The sequence below is a fragment of the Uloborus diversus genome, chromosome 8 (assembly GCF_026930045.1).
Source record: "Uloborus diversus isolate 005 chromosome 8, Udiv.v.3.1, whole genome shotgun sequence".
In the NCBI taxonomy this organism is placed as follows: domain Eukaryota; kingdom Metazoa; phylum Arthropoda; class Arachnida; order Araneae; family Uloboridae; genus Uloborus; species Uloborus diversus.
Genome location: NC_072738.1, coordinates 113926693 through 113945494, shown reverse-complemented (window position 1 = coordinate 113945494; position 18802 = coordinate 113926693). Strand labels below are relative to the sequence as shown.

General features: G+C 32.5%; 1 protein-coding gene across 1 annotated transcript in view; it reads right to left on the bottom strand.

Moving 5' to 3' along the window:
- Positions 1 to 18802, bottom strand: part of LOC129228548 (pleckstrin homology-like domain family B member 1) — a 97328-nt gene that overhangs the window by 21107 nt on the left and 57419 nt on the right. The window contains 6 exon segments of the mRNA XM_054863230.1: positions 1223 to 1402; positions 1404 to 2135; positions 3733 to 4268; positions 7969 to 8091; positions 13110 to 13292; positions 18271 to 18397. Of these exon segments, the coding sequence (XP_054719205.1) occupies positions 1223 to 1402; positions 1404 to 2135; positions 3733 to 4268; positions 7969 to 8091; positions 13110 to 13292; positions 18271 to 18397 (1881 nt within the window).

Sequence of the window (18802 nt, the reverse complement as noted above, 5' to 3'; positions counted from 1 at the left end):
AATTCTTTGGCATAATTTTTAGTACAATATTCATCCTACATCTAGGAAAATCCAATTTGTTGCAGTTTTAAATTAACAAAAATGTAAGATTGCACAATCTACAAAGAAAAACGAATGCTCGTGGATTGCTGAAACAATCCATCTGTTTTAAACGTTTGAGTCCCCCTTTTTAAGAAAGAAACATGTCATTGTGGTAAGTGGGTAAGCAACTAATGTAAAGCTTAAGAAAATTTATATATATGCAGCACTAAAAACAAGATCTCAGAACATATGGTATGCGTTCTAATTTGCTTATGGTTTTCAATTTTTTTGTGATTTAATTAATGTAAGTAGAATTTTTCGGGGTTGGAAGCTAAAATATGTATTCTAAACTTAAATTCAAATTTTAGAATAAATAATTCAAAAGAAAAGAGAAAAGGACAGCAAAAGAAAATAATTAAACTCGAGATCCTTCACCAGTCTTTAAATCTTTTGACTTTTCATCATATTTAGGAATGAGACCAGGCAAACAAAAAATTGGCAAAAATATAATAATCATTCCAACTATTCCAACAAAAACACCCCCACTCCAAAAAAGTTGAGCCTTTTTTTTTGGGGGGGGGGGAGCTGAAGGACCATATCTCTTTATGCTTTCATTAAATTGTCTTTTAGCACATAAAAACTTTACTTATAAGGGAGATAAATTTAAGAAGAACACTTTTAATGTTTTTAAAAAAGTGAAAGTCTTAACAAAGAGAGGAAGAAACTACCATTTGTGCATAGATTTTTTCTTGCATTAGCTCTACTGTCAACCCTCTGATGTCCTTTTTAACAAATCAAATACAAGTCAAACCCTTCTATTTATCAAATCAAATATAAGTCAAACCCATCTACAAACATCAAAATAGTAAATAATGTACTTGTTTTAAAGGGCCTTTTAACATGTACGTAATTATTTGATATGGGAAAGGCACTTCATAAAGACACTCTTTATTTTAAATTGGAATCGGTAGTACATATAATTTTTCTTAGTAGCAGAATTTTTGCTAAAACTTCAGTAGTTTCTGCGATAATATTATTGTAACAATAATCTAAACCTGATCTTATCCACAATGAATACAAAATTAAAACTAAGCTTTCTCAAAGCAATAAAGTACAAATAACATTGAACATTAACATTGTACAAATAAAGTATCTTTTTGTTTGATTGAACTTAAAGATCAAAATATACTAAAAGACATACTTGATTTGGAGATCTGTAATTGGCATTTAAGTACTTTTCACTTTCATAATAATTCAACTTAGTTTCATTTGAGCTCGGAGCTGCATGCTCAGTTCCAGGCAAAGTAAGAGTCATGTTACTCTTCTTTAAAGCAAGTTCACTTATAGCTAGTTTATTTTCATACACTTCCACGCCTCTTTCCCCGCTGCCCAGCAACAGTCTTTATTCGTGTTCTAGGAGAATGAGGATAGGTGAGGAATGCAGTACCCATGCATGGACTACTTGGACCGCACTCATTTTGTGGACTTTGCTTCGACATGGAAGCATTTCCCAGAATGGCACAGAGTTCATCTTCAGAAGATGCAGAATTTAAAGCTTTGTGATTAACAAACATCATAGCACCATTATTACTGGCTACATTCTCCGACAAAGAATGCTGACCGAAATTGTGAGACTCAGTCGTTGGAGATATTTGGTGGTTACTACGATCTCGAGGAAGAGATCCGTTGGTTTTTATTCTATTGGGCATAGTATGGTAGCCACTAGTCACATAGTTAGAAGGATTGCTTTTCATTGGAGATAACACATGATTTTGGTGGTTTTGCAACACTGGTAATGTAGTGTATTTAGCTACACCATTACACTTTGAATCACCTGAAGAATATCCTTCTATATTCGATTCTGATTTGGAACCAATTGAATTAGAATTATTTGAGTCTGTCGAAGCAGGAACAGAGGAATCAGTAGACACTGAGCTAAACTCCCCAGAAGAAGAAGAGGAGGCTGGGTCTTTTTGTTCTACAGCAAGTTTAGCTTTGCATTCCCTTTCTTTCTGTGCTTGCTCTTCATATTCAGCGCAAAGATGAAGGATTTCCTCTAACCGCTGTCTCTCCTGTTTCTCTTGCTCTTGATCACGAAGTCGTTCCTGTACAGCCTAAGGAAATCATTTAAAAAAGAGGGGTTAAATAACATCAGTCACAACTTTTTGCTTTTAAAATGTAACAGAAGCAATAAAATTACAAAACCGATAAAACACTTATTTTTCCTTAATACAAATTAATACGCACATGAAAACTGAGAGCAAATTTCTTTAAGCATTTTATCCAGGGGTTCTCAAAGTGGTTGCCACGGAAACCTGGGGTGCCGCAAAACATCCACTGCATCAGTACATGTAATATAACAGAGATAGTCTAGGATGCCATGAGGAAATTCGAATCTTTCAAAGGCTGCCGTGAATCGAAAAAGTTTGGGAATCCCTGATATAAGCAATAATAAACATACTGAGTTCAGTCTAGCACATTTTACGAACCTCTAATTTAAGAACTCAGGAAAAAGCTTACCAGACCCGAAGAATATTGTACTGAAACAAAGCCATTCAATTTTACAAATTTTCAACTTGATGAACAAGTTCTGTGGCCCCAAAGAGTTTATAAAATTGAGCGTCAACTGTATAACCCATAACATTTCTTAAGCTCATTCTATGCAAGAAGTTTATGGAAAGATTTATTTCTCAGTAAACTGAGAAATATTTATTTCTCAGTTTACTGAGAAATAAATATAATACTTCTTCTGAGATTTATTTCTCAGTAAACTGAGAAATAAATTTCAAATAAAAACTGAGAAATAAACTGAGAAAACTGAGAAATAAATTCTCAGTTCTCTGATACAGTAAAATCTTATTACAGCAAATACCAATACAACAAAATATTGGTTATAACAATTACTTTGTTATAATACTTATGTTCAGTCCTGTTTTCATTGCCATTAGGATAATGTTAAAAAATGGATAAGGAAAATGTTGCAACACAATGAAGAATTTGTAGACAAAATAAATAATACATTGATCATATGAGGCAGTGAGAAACAAAGGGATGTAAGTGGACATTTTCAAGTTTTGAGTAAAACGTGTTTAAAGATAACATCCTAGGTGGACTTTTATTGAAATTTTTTTCTAAATCATGCTGTATAGCAACAACTACCAGGGCTACTAGTATCATCTCTTGCTACAAGACAGAGGAGAGGTTCACCTACCATTTGCGCGGGTTATCTCCAAATTTTTAATTTTGCCACTAGCATCCCTTTGCTTCTCACTGCCTCATATGAGGATAAGTAAAGGCTAAAAATTGTAAAAGCATAATTCAGAAAAGCTTCATTTATCTGGACTAACTGGGGTCCCCCAAATCCAATCTGGATTATCTGTGTAATATGAATAATAAACAAAACAAATTCTACACTTTATTATGACTAAAAGATATGTTTTGGTTTTAAAAAAATACATAGAGATGTTTACAAGACATTAAATATATAAATATTTTTTTGCATTTCACTACAAAAAGCTGGTTCAATGTCCTCTGTTAAAAACATGAGAGAACCTTGAAAAAGAAATGGCTAAGCAAAAGCTTTATAATTAATGAATCAAAATAATATTTGGTGTGCTTATAGTTACAGTCTTGTTATAATAATTTTAAATTATTATCTAACAAGGGCCAGACAAAAGAGATTCTACTTATTTTCTTTCTAAAATGAAATACCTTTCTATGTTGTTCATGAAGCTCAAATTCACAGGCTTTCAAATTTTCCACACTCACATGATGGCTTCTACAATCGGAGATAAGAGGTGACGTTGGAGTACAACGATCAGACCAAGCAGTAGCAGGAGACCTCCTACTCATGAGTATAGGATCTGGTGTCTTCGAATACAGCCTTGTTGTCTTAGGGGACATGTTCACCCTACCATGAGCAGTTCGTTGAGGATATGGGGGAGGTGTAGAAAATCCGGGCTTTGTAGTCAAGGGACTGAAAAGCCTGGAAACAGGACTAGGATTCTTGATGCTGGTTTCAGATGAATATCCTTTATGCACCCGCATGATAGGAGGGGCGGAATGCAAGATACGTATGCCTTCTTTTACAAAATATTTGGGGGTATCTTGTGAGGTGATGATAGGAGGTTGACTATGGGACATATACTCGAACTTGGACACTTTTTCAACAAGATCGATACCATCCATGTATGGACTGGAAAATGGTCGAACGGTATCAAATAATTGCTGATTTAACACAGATTCCACTGAAAGAAAAAAAAAATTAAAAACACAAAACTAATACTTTAAAACAAAAATATCAGTGGACAAAAAAACTAACATACTGTTCTCTATTTCAAAAACAAACCACTAGAGAAAACAGTATATTTACTTTACATGCTTAAAAACATACTACTGTGCATAGGTAAAGGGCAGAAATTTTCTATTTTTGTCATGTATTGTAATTTTGCTTTATTTTACTAGCTTGCTTATTCTGTTTCTGTTGAAAGTAAAGCATAGAGAAGCATCAAATTCCAACATTTCCCTACTGTTAGTATGAAATCCAAAGAGTTTCTTTAAATATCTCAAAAACTTATTTCTGCAGTTACTACCTTTTACCTCCCCACAGCAGCATACTGTTACATGCTATCAGGCCCCTCATTTGAGCAATAGTCTCTTCAAAAAAAAAAAAAAAAAAATGAAGGGAAAAAATAATAAATGCTGAAAAGCTTTACGTGTCAAAAGAATTTTGCAGTCAAATCTCGTTAATTCCATTTGAAATCCCCTTTCCTATTGTTGATCCGATAAGAACTAACCAGGAAACATCACGATCAAGGAAATTCAAAAAAATTCCAAATTGGTGGCATTCGAAAGAGCATTGGAAAACATGTTTATAGCACTGAAACTACGTGCCCTCGTGACCACGTTATCGAAATATGAGGTCTTAAAAATTGCCGAAATTTTTAGTAAAGTCGCCAAATTTAGCGAGTTTTGTTCAGAAATGGAAGATACGGCGCGAATTCAACATCTGCATCTGACAAGACATTTCACTTCCATATTTGGTCACCACCAAAGCGCGTGAGAAATATCGCATTAATTCTTTACTCGGGGGGTGACTACCATGGCGCGGTGCAAATTAAAATATACTGCAGTGAGAGGTTCCCCGAGCTTAAACTTTTGGGAAAGCAAAAATTATCAATTTACCGAAAGAAAATTCAAATTTTGCCGAGCGATAAAATACGAGTATGCGCAAATAATAATGTATGAGAAGTGACTTTCGGGAGTTGAAAAATTGTAATTATGTCCTCTAATTTGCCGAACTGTCAGACGAACTTTGTCGAATAAGGAAAATTTTTGGGAGGTCACAGTGGCCTCCCATCAGTGCGCTCCTAACTGCAGTCAACAAGAACGACCTCCTATTACTGCGACCCATCTGTCATAGGGTTCGAGCACAAAATCTCGTTTAAAATTCCACAGATGTAATGATATTTTAGCATCCAATAGAACGTATTAACTTAATACATTTGAATATACCGTTCAAAGTTTAAACTTTTTTGTTATTCTTAAGACTGTCTGTTAAAAAACTGATGTTTAAAACTTTTATGCTTCAGCGGGTGAAATATTTAAACTGAAAGACTTTATTCGATGATGAAACTGTTTTGAAAAAAATATGATAACCAGAGAGAAACGGTAAACACACTTTAAAGTCTTTTTTTTTTTTTTTTTTGAAAAGTCGTAAGTCTGAAGTCTTCAACAGTATCTAAATACGAAGAAAACGACATTTTTAAAGATTTCAAACCATGTTCTCAAATAAAAAGAAAAACGATTTCTGTCAGTTATTTCCAGTGTGTTTTTCGTTATGTGTATCGTTTTCAAGTTATGTGTAAGCCCTCTAACAAGTCAAATAAAAAAAGAACTGTATTAATTTTTATTTTGATCCGTATTTGAATTCCCTTTTAACGTGAAACATAATTGGTAAAAGTGACTCAGGTATTTTAAAAAATAACTAAATAACATGCAATATGATATGCATTTACGTTATAGCGACTTTCAGTTGCAGTGACAGACTTTTTCGAACTACATGGGTTGTTGTAATGAACGTCGACTATAAAATTTTTGATAAGAATCTGTTATGAAGTAATTTCCGACATCGTTAGTTTTGCTGTGCAAATTTTTGACATTTACTATCCGTTGTTTTCTTTTTTTTTAATTATTATTTTTTTTTTTTTTTGATTTTAAATTAAAAATTAAACATTTTCGCTAGCAGTGGTCAGACAATAAAACTTAATGAATGATAACTTTTGAAAAAATAAATAAGAGCTGGGATACTACAATCCATGATCATTTTCTTTCAACATCAAAAACTATCCATTTTATTTTCAATATATAAGCTTTAATAAGCATGTTTTTTTTTACTTATTCATATTAATTCTCGTACATAATTATTAATTACTTACAACACATTTCATAACAAGAGTACAAACTTAAATTAGTTAAGTAAAACACACTTGAAATGCACTTAAATTCTGAAATGCATTATTATCACGATTACAAAGTTAAATCCTACGTTCAATTTCGTTATAAAGTTGTAGCTCCTCTGGATAAAGCTCTCTAGTTTCCATTTCACAGGCTTCATAGTTACTTTTTAATTTTACACACACAAGTAAAGGATTAATTCGGAACATCGTTTACGCGCTTTGCAGATGACCAGAAATGGGAATGAGAGTCTTGCTAGACGCAGGCGATGAAATCACGTGGAATTTTCCATTTCTTGCCAAGTCTTTAAATTTGGCGAATTTTCGTAAGATTTCGACAGACTTTGACCCCTCATATCTCAAAAACAAAAGGACGAGGGCAATCAATATTTGGGTCAAATTTTTTTCTAAAGATACTCTTTCGAATGCGACCATTTTTAACTTTTTTCATGATTACTGAGCTCGTGATGTTTCCTGGTAAGATTATGAGGAATTGGTTTCAAAAGAGTTTGTTTGAGTTTGCTGCAATGAGGTTTCATTGTACTATTATTTTGGTATCAAATGTTGAATTTTAAGTCTCACAACTTTTTCAATAAAATACTGCCTTGAATTCCATGGGAAAATAAATAATAGGCATAAACCATGTTTAAAACTTCCTGCTGAAACTGTAGTTTTCATTCTTATTGCCAATAAAGAAATGCAATTAATTAACATTTTTTAAATATAATTATAAATTAATTTTGCATGCTATAAAATGATGCAACATCAACCATGCATGTATTTTTTTTTATTTCTTTGAAATCACAGCACAAAATAAGTAAAAAAATAAGGAGGAAAAAAACAAAGAATTTAAAAAAGTAAATACAAAGGATAGAGCATCAAGAGACCAACCTTACTCAACCTATGTCTTTCAACCTGTCCTGATTTGACCTAATTGTCGACAGTCGAAAATTAAAAATTTCCAACTGTCAGACGTATTTGGCCCAGAGAGGAAAAATGTTGAATGCAGCTGATAAAGGTTAAAAGATAGCATTTTAAATTTAAGACAGAAAAAGTATTCATCATAATGAATAACAATTGCTTTTCTATTTACTTGCATTTATTCCTACCAATTATTTATTTTTTGGAATCAAGTATAAAAGATTCTGATTGCAGCTACAAATTTAGATTTATTTATCGTATATATTCTTAAAAATAAATGAATTTATAGATGAGTATCTTAAATGATAAGTCCAAAAAAAGTCTACTATGTACTTGTAGCCTTAAGCTACAAGAAATACTGTGTAGAAAGGGACAAAAACTAATTTTAAATAGGAAGACAACTGATTGATAAAATGGAATCAAGTGTGCTGTATATCTTTAACTAAAGTCGAATAAGCAATAAAGTAAGACAATTATATTGACCATTATGCACCAAAAGAAATTCAAACATTCATACAGTGGAATTTTATGTATTTGCTAATAATGTATTACAGAGCTATAATTTACATACCAGGAACAAACCCAGCTGAGTTTTTTAACTTTCTAGGAGTAGGAGAAGCCTTCTTCATAAGTTGAGCTTCTTTGGGATTGTTGAAGCGAAAGTAATTTGATCGCCCAAGGCACAACATACATCCTAAAAAATTGAAAAACCAAATTAACCTAAACCCTTGATTTAAAGCACAATATTTTCTGCCCAGTTCATCCATTACAGTTAATAAGAGCTATTGCATTGCAACAATAATAGCAGGTATTTCCAAAAAATAAAACTTTTTTTTTTAATTTTATGAATTTCTAAAATTTCAATTTTCTTCTCTATTATATTTAATTTTATACTGAAGGTAGGGTATACTACATTAAACAAGAAGAAAAGGGCTGTAAAATGACTGAATGCCTGAGTAATCTTTACGAATAATAAAGCTGAAAGTCTCTCTGTCTGGATGTCCAAAGGATGTCTGGATCTCTGTGACGCGCATAGCGCCTAGACCGTTCGGCCCGATTTTCATGAAATTTGGCACAAAGTTAGTTTGTAGAATTAGAGCGTGCACCTCAATGCGATTTTTCGAAAATTCGATGTGGTTCTTTTTCTATTCTAATTTTAAGAAAAAAATTATCATAAGATGGACCAGTAAGTTACGAAATCATCATAACGTCGAACTGTAACATGGGTACAAGCCAATTGATGAGATACGAAATTATCATAATGTGGAACCGTAACATGGGTACAAGCCAGTTGGCAAGAAAATTCACCATACATTATTTGTAAAAATACAGGCGAACCAAAAGACCTTTTAATTTTTCTATTACGGGCAAAGCTGTGCGGGTACCACTAGTAAAGAATAAAAATGAAATTGAGGTATTAGTTAAGTTGATATTTTACAATCAAGTTTTGTAAGCAATGGAAAGAAGAAATAGTTCAGTCTCCATCTTTATACACACAGGATGGGGATTGAGTCAATATTAGTTCAAGAAAAGTTACATTACTATTTGACCAATATTATTGTATTAACAATCACTTAATAAATGCATTGTTTCAGATGTCAATACTTCTGGTTGTGCTGGAGATTAGAAAAATTCAGTGATGCCAGGATTTGAAGATGAGTTGGGTGCTTCTTTTAAAGTACGGTTTCGACTGGGTGTCAGGAACGCATTAAAATCTCAAAATTTAACACTCAAGGAAATATACTTTAGATTTTTTTAAAGAGTAACATTATTGAAAATATAAACTTTGACTTTTGGCCATTACAACCAAGGGCACCCATATGCAAAATTGTAAGGGGGGCTCAGATATTTCCCCCATGGTTTAGCAGGATATTTTCCCCATGGAAACTGATTTTAGTGCAGATTAGAGTTATTAAAATTTGACGTATTTAATAACTTAATCATTAAAGGCTGGAGAAGAAATGTTTTTACATTTTTGCAATGAAAAAAGTACTAAAAGCAAGGAAATTCCAATTTAAATTGGGAGGGGAGGGGCTTGAGCCGCCACTTGGCCCCCATATGGGTACCCTTGATTACAACTACAAATTAATTCCACAGCTACATTTCTATACACTAAAAGTTGAGAGTCAACAAAAAAGTCAACATCATCATCCAAACTATATTTTAATACGGAGAAAATAGTAGAGAGAATCATAAAGTTGAAGGAACACACTTTATTTATTTCTGAAGGAATACTAAACTAAATGAGGAATGTATAACTGAATGAACGGTCACAACTTTTGTACTGATATTTTAAAACTAAAAGTGAAAGTAAAAGTTTAAGATTTTCAGCTCCAATTAGAGGATTATTGCATTTGTTAGAACTCAGTGAATAAATTGGTTTACTTATTTAGTTAATACATCAATATATTGGTAAAAATAAGCAATTTCACTCATGATTGTTTAACATATTAAACTGTTGCCTTAATTCATTTTCAAATAATCTTTAGAATTTTTTTCTTTTCTTCTCTTTTTACTTCCTTTTACATAATAAAGGAAGTATTTCATTTGCAAAAAAAATTTCACCCAAAAATTGGCCTGAATTTCCATTTTGCTCACCCCCGAATGAATATTGAGTTTTTTTTTCAACCTGACCACACATAGATGTATGCCTAAGAATGTATAGACACCCAAAATATTCATTTTCACGATCCCCAAGTTAGTTACAAGTTTTCTCGTGACATCTGTATGTATGTGCGTATGTATCTCGCATAACTCAAAAACAATATGTCCTAGAAATTTGCAATTTGGTATGTAGACTCCTAGTAGGATCTAGTTGTGCACCTCCCCTTTTCGTTGCATTTGAATACTTCAAAGGTGGTCTTTTACACCTTTTTGGGGGAAAATCATAGTTAATTTCAATGCAAACTCAAGTGGTGTTATAATTTGGCAAACACTTGGCCTATATTGCCAAGCTTTTAATCAACAAGTTTTGTCCCTAACTTGGTGACAAATTTGGCGCTTTTTTTTCTTTTTTTCAAACTTGGTTTAAGTTTGGTCACTATTGGCGATATTTAAAGGGTTAACCATGGAATCACATTAAAATTGCCAATACAGTAAAACCTGTAAAGTTGACAACCTTTATAAGTTGACCACCTGTCTATGTTGACCGCTTTTGTCAGGAACGGAATTAGTCCTATGTTATATAATGAAGGAAAACCTGTGTAACTTGACCACCTCTCTATCTTGACCACCTGTCTATCTTGACCACTAATGAACACCAAATTTGGTTTGGAGTATTGTAAAAAACCCTTTGTAAGTTGACCACTTGGTTTATTTTTAAAATTTTACTTAGCAAAGTATTTTTTTTTATTTTTTTTTAAAGCTTTCCAAGAATTTTTGATACCAGACCAGCATTTTACTAACTAAATGGAACAGCAGCATAACTAAACCTCCTTTTGAGCTTAACCACATGGGAAAATTACTAAGAACCTGCAATATTTCTGGTGCAAGGGATTAAGAGATACGACATTTTCATTTCCAACTGCTTTTTTGAACTATGAGATTCCAACTTGTTGCTCTTTGTGTTATAGTTTTACATAAAATGGCTTCAAAAAGAAAGTTAGTTGAACTTGAGATTGATAAAAGATATGAAATATTAAAATTAATTGAAAAGGGAGAAAGCCAGAGAAAAATAGCTGACACATATGGAATTTCTAAAACTAGTGTCTAATAAGTGCGCCAACTTCAATAAGGAGTTATTTTGTTGAAAAGTAGATCATCATGGGGTTATAAATGTATAAAAAATTTGTAATTTTTGAGAAGCTATGAATTTTTAGGAACTATTGATATCAAATGAGTAACTTTTTTTTTATCAATTTACTGAAATTTTAAATTTGCATGACACATTATGCATCATTCCGGGAAAATAATCTTAAAAAATATTTGAATAACATTTTAAATTATTGTTTCAAAGTAATGCTAAACAATGAAAGTGAATTGAACAGAAAGAGTAAGTGTCAATCAATCAAAAAATGAATACATGGTGCAAGAAATGACAAAAAAAAAAAATCATTACCCCCTTTATAAGTTGACCACCTGTCTAAGTTGACCACCAAAGTACTGCACCGCAAGTGGTCAACTTACACAGGTTTCACTGTATTGGGAAGATTAATCCGTTTAAAACATTTTTTTTGCTTCAGTTCAAAACAAACTTGGGGTGAAAATATTTAAAGTGTTTCTATGCTTACTGCAATTCACTATTCTCATTAAATTGTCATAAAAAGAAGTCATGTGATGCACACATCAGCTCGTTCTCAATACTTTTCGTCAATTGACTTGAAAACCCCTTATGACTGTCGCAAGCATGTTTTCATTACTACTGTTTGTCTGGTTTTAAAGTCCTATCTTGGATTACTGTAAGAGGAATTTCTCTTTTGTCGAGTATAATAACATTGAACTTTACCACTTTTGATTTTCGATATTTTCATTCGTAAAACCAAAATTTTATGTACCTCGATTCGTTTCGATGAAAAAAAAAAAAGCTTTCCTATTAGTTAAGAAATAAGGAAGAAAAAATATGTTTTCCTTTCATTTTTTCCCCTCTTTTCTTCTGCGTGCTAGTCCTTAGCACTCCAAAATATTTTGGCGGGAGCTCGAGCACAGCAGCACCTCTTGAATTGTTACCCTTCCCCCCTTCCCCAACAACCAACAATTGTAAAATTAGAGGTTCTTGATATTTTTTGACATTGAGTTTTTGACATGACATTAAACTAGGGTTAAAACTCAAAAAACTGTCATGTGTTCAAGCCAACCTTGGTATTGCGTAAACTTAACTCTAATTTTTCATCATTTGCTTTTAAAATTACAATACAGTAGAACCTCGATTATCCGAGATAATTGGGACCGAACCTACTTCGGATAATCGAAATTTTCGGATAATCGAGAATTCATCAATAATAACCTAGTTTAACATGTAGTATCGTCTTTGAACTGTTATTATGACTATTTTATTTGTTAAATAGAGTAAAATTATAACTAAAAATAAATTTATTTCTGAAACAAAAACTTACAATGGTTTAAATTAAAACTTCATCTGGTATAAATTGGCCATCATCTTTTTGCCGTACAGCTCTATCACGAAGTTTTGTTAAAAGCAAGAGTTCAGAGGAATCACTGTTCATGTTGTTCCAACCAAACAAGGCATTTTAAGAAACACTCAAGAGCATCATTGTTAATGATTTTATTTACTCCGGAATCACTATCATCTTCATCCTCATATTCTTCTTTTGGGAGAATTTTGGACTACTGCTATTAATTCCTTATCATTGAGCAACTGAAAGGAAGACAATTCAACCAATCTGTGATTTTCTATCCAGACAATTTTCAAAACATTTCATTGTGTTAAAAAGGCTTGAAAATTCAGCAACACTATCTTTCACAACGTCCGTAGCATTTTCATCTGCGCCAATTGAAAAATTCAGCAAAAGTTTTCTCCAACTTCGTCTTAGTGTTATCTGCACTCTTAGTTTGGAAAGGACGGCTTGCATACAAAACAAATGTGAGGGAAATTAAAAAAATTTAAAAAATGCGTGTTTGTTAAGAGAAAGTTTTGAATGATAGTAGAGAGTGAAAAAAAGTGAAGACGAAACCGACTTCGGTTAACGGAGAGTTTCGGTTGATCGAGGTTCGGATAATGGAGGTTTTACTGTAATAGTAATGATAATAATTTACCTTGAGATAAACAAGTTGGTTCGGTAATGAGTACTCCATCAATGGACACATCTCCAGCTTGAGGATAAATGGTAACAAGACCATTGTTATTGTCAATGAAACAATGATCAAGGGCTATACCAGGTCCTTGGATTAAGACATCTTTTGGCGATAAGGAATCAGGATTCCCAACATATATTCTACCTGAAGTCCACACACACAAAAGCAACAATAAGTATAGATACATATCACAGTATACAGTACATGAACAACATTTTGAATGCACTGACAATAAAAGCAGATTGAAAAAAATTTTAAATAAGTTTTTACTTTTGCTCAGAGAAAAGTTGACTGCTTGTTACAGTTATAAGCTGCAAGTTTCTGCCCCATAGCTGGGGCTACAGTAGGATTATAAGCAAATAACTAACTTGAACTTCCAGCTTATTATCTAAGTCTTTACCCTCACTTTTTGAGGTGAGCCGCCGTACCATTACTATGAACTCTCACTGGTGTGCTAAATTAATTTTAACTACTGGTGTGAAGGTAATCTCAGTTTTAAGGAGAGGATATAGCGTGGAGCAAAGGAAAGTTAGAAGGGACATGATTCAGTTGTTAAAATTTATCAAAATGAGAGATGTGAACAGGTTAATTTTTTGCATAAGCAGGACGAGGGGTCATTGTTTTAAGCTATTCAAATCTCAGGCTAACCTGGAAATTAGGAAAAACTACTACTTTAGTTGTGTTGTGGGCACTTGAAACAGCTTACTGAAAGAGGCGGTAATGAGCAAAGGGGTGGATAGCTTTAAGAGGGTCATTGATCTTCATTGAGGAATAATAAACTGAGTAGGACCAGCCTAGCTAGGCCTAAAGCCTGTTGCTGGTCCTCACATTGTATTTGTATTTGATATCTGACTTCAGCTCTGTTATGACTATTTCAGACTGATAAACCCAAATCAAGGGCGAAACTGCAATTTCTGGATGTTGTAACCAAGCTGTTAGGTGTTTGCCTGTATTTGTTAGTGTTGGAGATTTTCAAATGTTAGGTAAGGAGAGAAGGGGGCACACATAAACTTTTTTTTTTAATTTCATGCAAAAAAAGTAGCTTTTTTAATTCCATTTTCTTTTACTAACATAATCTTACACCTAATCTCCCCAAGTGTGCATGCTCATAGGAGATATGACAACATTTAAAAAATATATTTATTTAACCCTAGAACACTAGTGTACGTAAAATTTACGTACAAGCCTTCGATATTGGATGCTTTCTCCCCTTTTTTTCATCAATGAACTCGTCCGAGTAGAAGTGCTTCGAGTGATGACTTAGTTACTTGCCTGCCACGTGGCTTAGCTTCATCGTCTATTGTTTAGTCCACACGCTTGTTGTTCTAGAGGTCACACGTAAATTTTACGTTTCTCTAGTAATACATGTGCATTATTTTACACGTATATTTAACGTATCGCTAGCGATAACGTCTATTTTATAGTTATTAAAAATTTTATAACAACATTATTCGCAGCATTTTCATTTCGTTTTTGTATCAGTATGAATCAGCAATCTCCAAGAGAGCAATCTCCAATCTTGTCAAGATTGCAATTTATGCTAAAGCTTCAGCAGCTGCTATGTGAAAATTAGCAACATCAACGTCTGAGAACGTTGACATCAACGTCATCCAAAATCCATCAAGGTTTATAACAAGATATACAGAATACTGAAATTGCACAGAATCAGCAAGGACGAAGAACCTGACTGCAGCTTTTGTAACTATAAAAAAAAAAGAAAAGAGGATGACAACTAATTACTGCATGTGTGGCAAGGCAATTTATGGGTAGCACCAAAAGAAATTTTTTACAAGTTGCATTTAGACAATTTATCTGCATAATTAGACGTTTTATTATTTTTCCTTTATTTTTTATACACCTATTCTATTTTCTTATTCTTTTAACATCTTTAAGCTTATACTATGTATAATTAGTGTTGGTTTATAATATATCTATAATGCAATTTGTTATTTTGCATAATATTTCTTAATACTATACATTTCATGCATTTTTTAATACTTTTTGAGCTGTTTATATAATTGTTAGCTTTTTTTTTACAAACATTAGTAAATAAAATACATTTTGTAAGAACACGTAAATTTTACGTATTTCTAGTAATAACAGCCTATTTAAACACGCTAGTGTTCTAGGGTTAAAAATATGCAAAAATTGACCATAAGTGCCCCTACATAGGGAACATTTGGACATGTTTAGGGCACATTTAGAGCCCGAAAAAAAACAATATTAATAATTTAAAATGGCAAAGACAAATAGTTTGGTATCATCTGAATAGGAAACTCCCTTCATTCCCTCAATAATGATTGATTAAACTTTTTTTTTTTTTTTTGCCGCTTTCAAGAATTACTTTTGGACTGGGTAGAAATTTTGAGATTCCGTACACATTAAAATTTAGAAGTTTGTACTAGCTGCATCGTCCAGTTTTGCACGGTCCACCTTGAAAATAAAAGTTATGTTATAAGTGACGCATGTTTAACAATCAGGCTTGAACAAAAAAAAAGTACAATTTTGCGGCAGATTTCGGAAAAATAACCAAAAAGTAAACATTTTAAATCCCCCGATTACAGGAGAAGCCTTTAAAACAAAACTTAGAATTTCATTTGCTCATATTCAAGACAAAAAATGGCAACAGATCTTTCGTCTCAATGATTTTCCTCACTGCTATAAATTTTAATAAAAGCATTGTTGCCGAAAGTTGAGATGAAGCACTGAATAATAATTTGAATGGAGGAAAGCCTTCCAAAAGTAGGGGTTTTATGTCGAAATCTAAATGTCATAATTAATAGTTTAATTGATATCTCTGCTAAGTATGTTAAACAGCCAAACATGAAGACGAGAAGATTATAAATCCATCGATACCTGGTCCGATGGTCAGTTCACTGTTGTTCGAGAGAAGTTACTTGGACATACATACATAGTTGCATACACTCAGTTTTTAATTATATAAGATTTTATCTCATAATATCTATACTATTTTCCAAAAATACATCAATATTTTCTGCATTAAAAACCCTGGTTAACTTTTTGGTTTCTGAAAGAGAAAGACTTGGACGTCGCCTCATATAGCAATTTGTCTTCTTTCAGCTATCCAGCCATTCTTACTTTTCCAATCATTAGGAAACTTCTTATTTAAAGCTTCTATGTAGTTAAAGGCAAGCACTCTGGCTTAAGCAAGGATAGGACATAGGACAGGTCATAAATTGTCATATTTCAAGTCCCAGACTTCTGTGCCCCTATTTGTGTCTGTGCACACACACTATGAACCCTCTCTTAATTTATGCATTCATATTTTAATAAAATAATAAATCCAAATATAGAAGCTGGATCTGTCCTCATTACACAGATAATTAACATGCACTGATTAATAAATAAAATAGATGCAGATTAACCTTTATTTATGAAGTTATAATGAAGAAAATGAACAAAATTCAAAATTTTGTCCCTTTATTTACTATCAAGTAAATGTTGCAGTGTAACAGCACAAAAAAGAAAAAGAAGTTCAGTCATAGTATTAAAATACATAACTTCAAACATGGCGTTAACTTAAGGCTACGTTCGAAGACCTCCACCAGTAGCTACCAGTCAGTCGATCACATAACAGCTAATGACTTCAGTGCATGCTAAAGCATTGGAACCGAGGTCATTATTTGTCATGTGATCAACCCTCCAGTAGCTACCGGTCGATAAACGAACGCTAGCTAAAGTTTTCAAACTCTTCAGCACCAAAAAATGTAAAACTACTTAATAAAACACATTTCATTGTTTAAATTACTGGAATACAAAAAGTATTAATTTATATATAACTATCAGAATTTAAAAACATCAACATAAATTTTAATCCTTTGCTAGAAGCAGAAAATATTATGTGCAAAAGCTAATAAAAAATCTCTAAAAAGATAATAGATATTCTACAAGCTATGCATGTTATTAAGCACAGTGGTATTCAATCTTTTCTTAAAGTATGCTGAAGCTATTTGTGTGAAAACTTGTGAAAACAAAACTAAATGGAAACACTACTCAAAAGTTGTTTTTATAAATGTTTTTAAAATAAAAACAACAAACTAATTTATTTTATAAGTAAAACTAACATGTTTTTACATTGCTTTAACAAGAAAGATTTAGATAAGATTACTTTAATGAAGAGTTTTAGGCACTTGTGTTCTTATTCTATTGTGTATTGTTTTGTTTATTCAAATCAGGATCTGTTGACATAGTTGTCTTTATTCTGATTCGGACTTGATGAAATTACTGTCCAAATGCTAAAAAATATCTTTGAGATTCTTGTCCTTATAACACTAGGAATCTTATCCTATTATTGAAAGTCATTATGTTGGAACACTTTTAGAGCAAGTTTTAATTAAATAATTAAGAACCTCCATTTTTTTTTCCTTTCTTGTCTGATTTTATTTTTTTCTAGAAGGTCATAGTAAACAACTTTTTTTTAATTTCTTAGCACAAGCAGCACTGCACGGGTACTACTTGAATATGAAATAAAATGCTAATTTTTATCAGTAAAAGCTTACTGAAACTCTGCATTTTCTTGATTTTAAATTAAAGAGGATTTTTTTTTCTAGTATGACTTAAAAGTCTGAATGACGAGAAAAATGTTATGTACAAAAAAAAATAAAGCAATATTTCCATTGAGTTTTCTTCTGATTTTGAGATATCCTATCCTATTTTTCTGCAAGATTAGAAACCCAGAATAAAAAAGTACCAAAGTAAAAAAATACATGCTCTTAAACACCTAAAAATGAGTCTTCAGCCGTGTGCGGTAAAGGGCAGTAACAGCAAATTTTTCATTTTTTTTTACATTTTTGTCATGAATTGTATGTTATCTTTATTGTACAAGTTCAATTATTTGGTTTCCGCTGAAAAAAAGGCGAGAAAAAAACATCTAATTCCAACACTTTCCTAGTGTTAGTATTGAATAGACCACACATTTCTTCAAATATTTCGAAAACTCATTTCTGCAGATACTGCTGTTTACCTGCACACGACAGGCCTGTATTCTAATGTTAATTAATGTTTAAGAAAAATACATATGTGGTGAAAGAAAAGATTGAAAACCACTTAAGAAAGGAGACATTAAAAAGAGAAGCAATAGTAGAAAAGCTTGCAACACTACCTTCAGGCAAAGGGTGAATAGTTACAGCACTGTTTAGCCTACCACCATTACCTCCCAAACTAACAAGATGGGGGCCTTCAGTTTGAACTTTAACAGAGCGTCCTCTTTCACAAATGGCCAAGCCATCCTACAGGTTAATGGACAGTGTAGTATAGAAACATTTGTCACTCAAAATTATCACTTCATTTATTACAAATATGTAGGCAAACATATACTGTATATTTTACCAAAAATTTAAAATTTTTAAGACAACAGTTGAAAAATGAAAAAAAAAAAAAAAAAGTTGCTTTAAAAAAATTGTAATGATTTGAGCTGGGGAGTCTAGTGGTTAGGACATCAGACTTGTGACAGAACATCACTGGTTTGATGACTTAGGCCATAATGAATCCTCTCAGTACATGCTCCTCAAATGTGTGAGCCTGAAAGTCCTGAGGTTGATCATTTAGCAGCTGACCTTAGGACGGAAGGTTGAAGATTTTTTTCCCTCCAACCTCATATCCAAATTATGAAAGGGCAAATGCCATATTGCCAT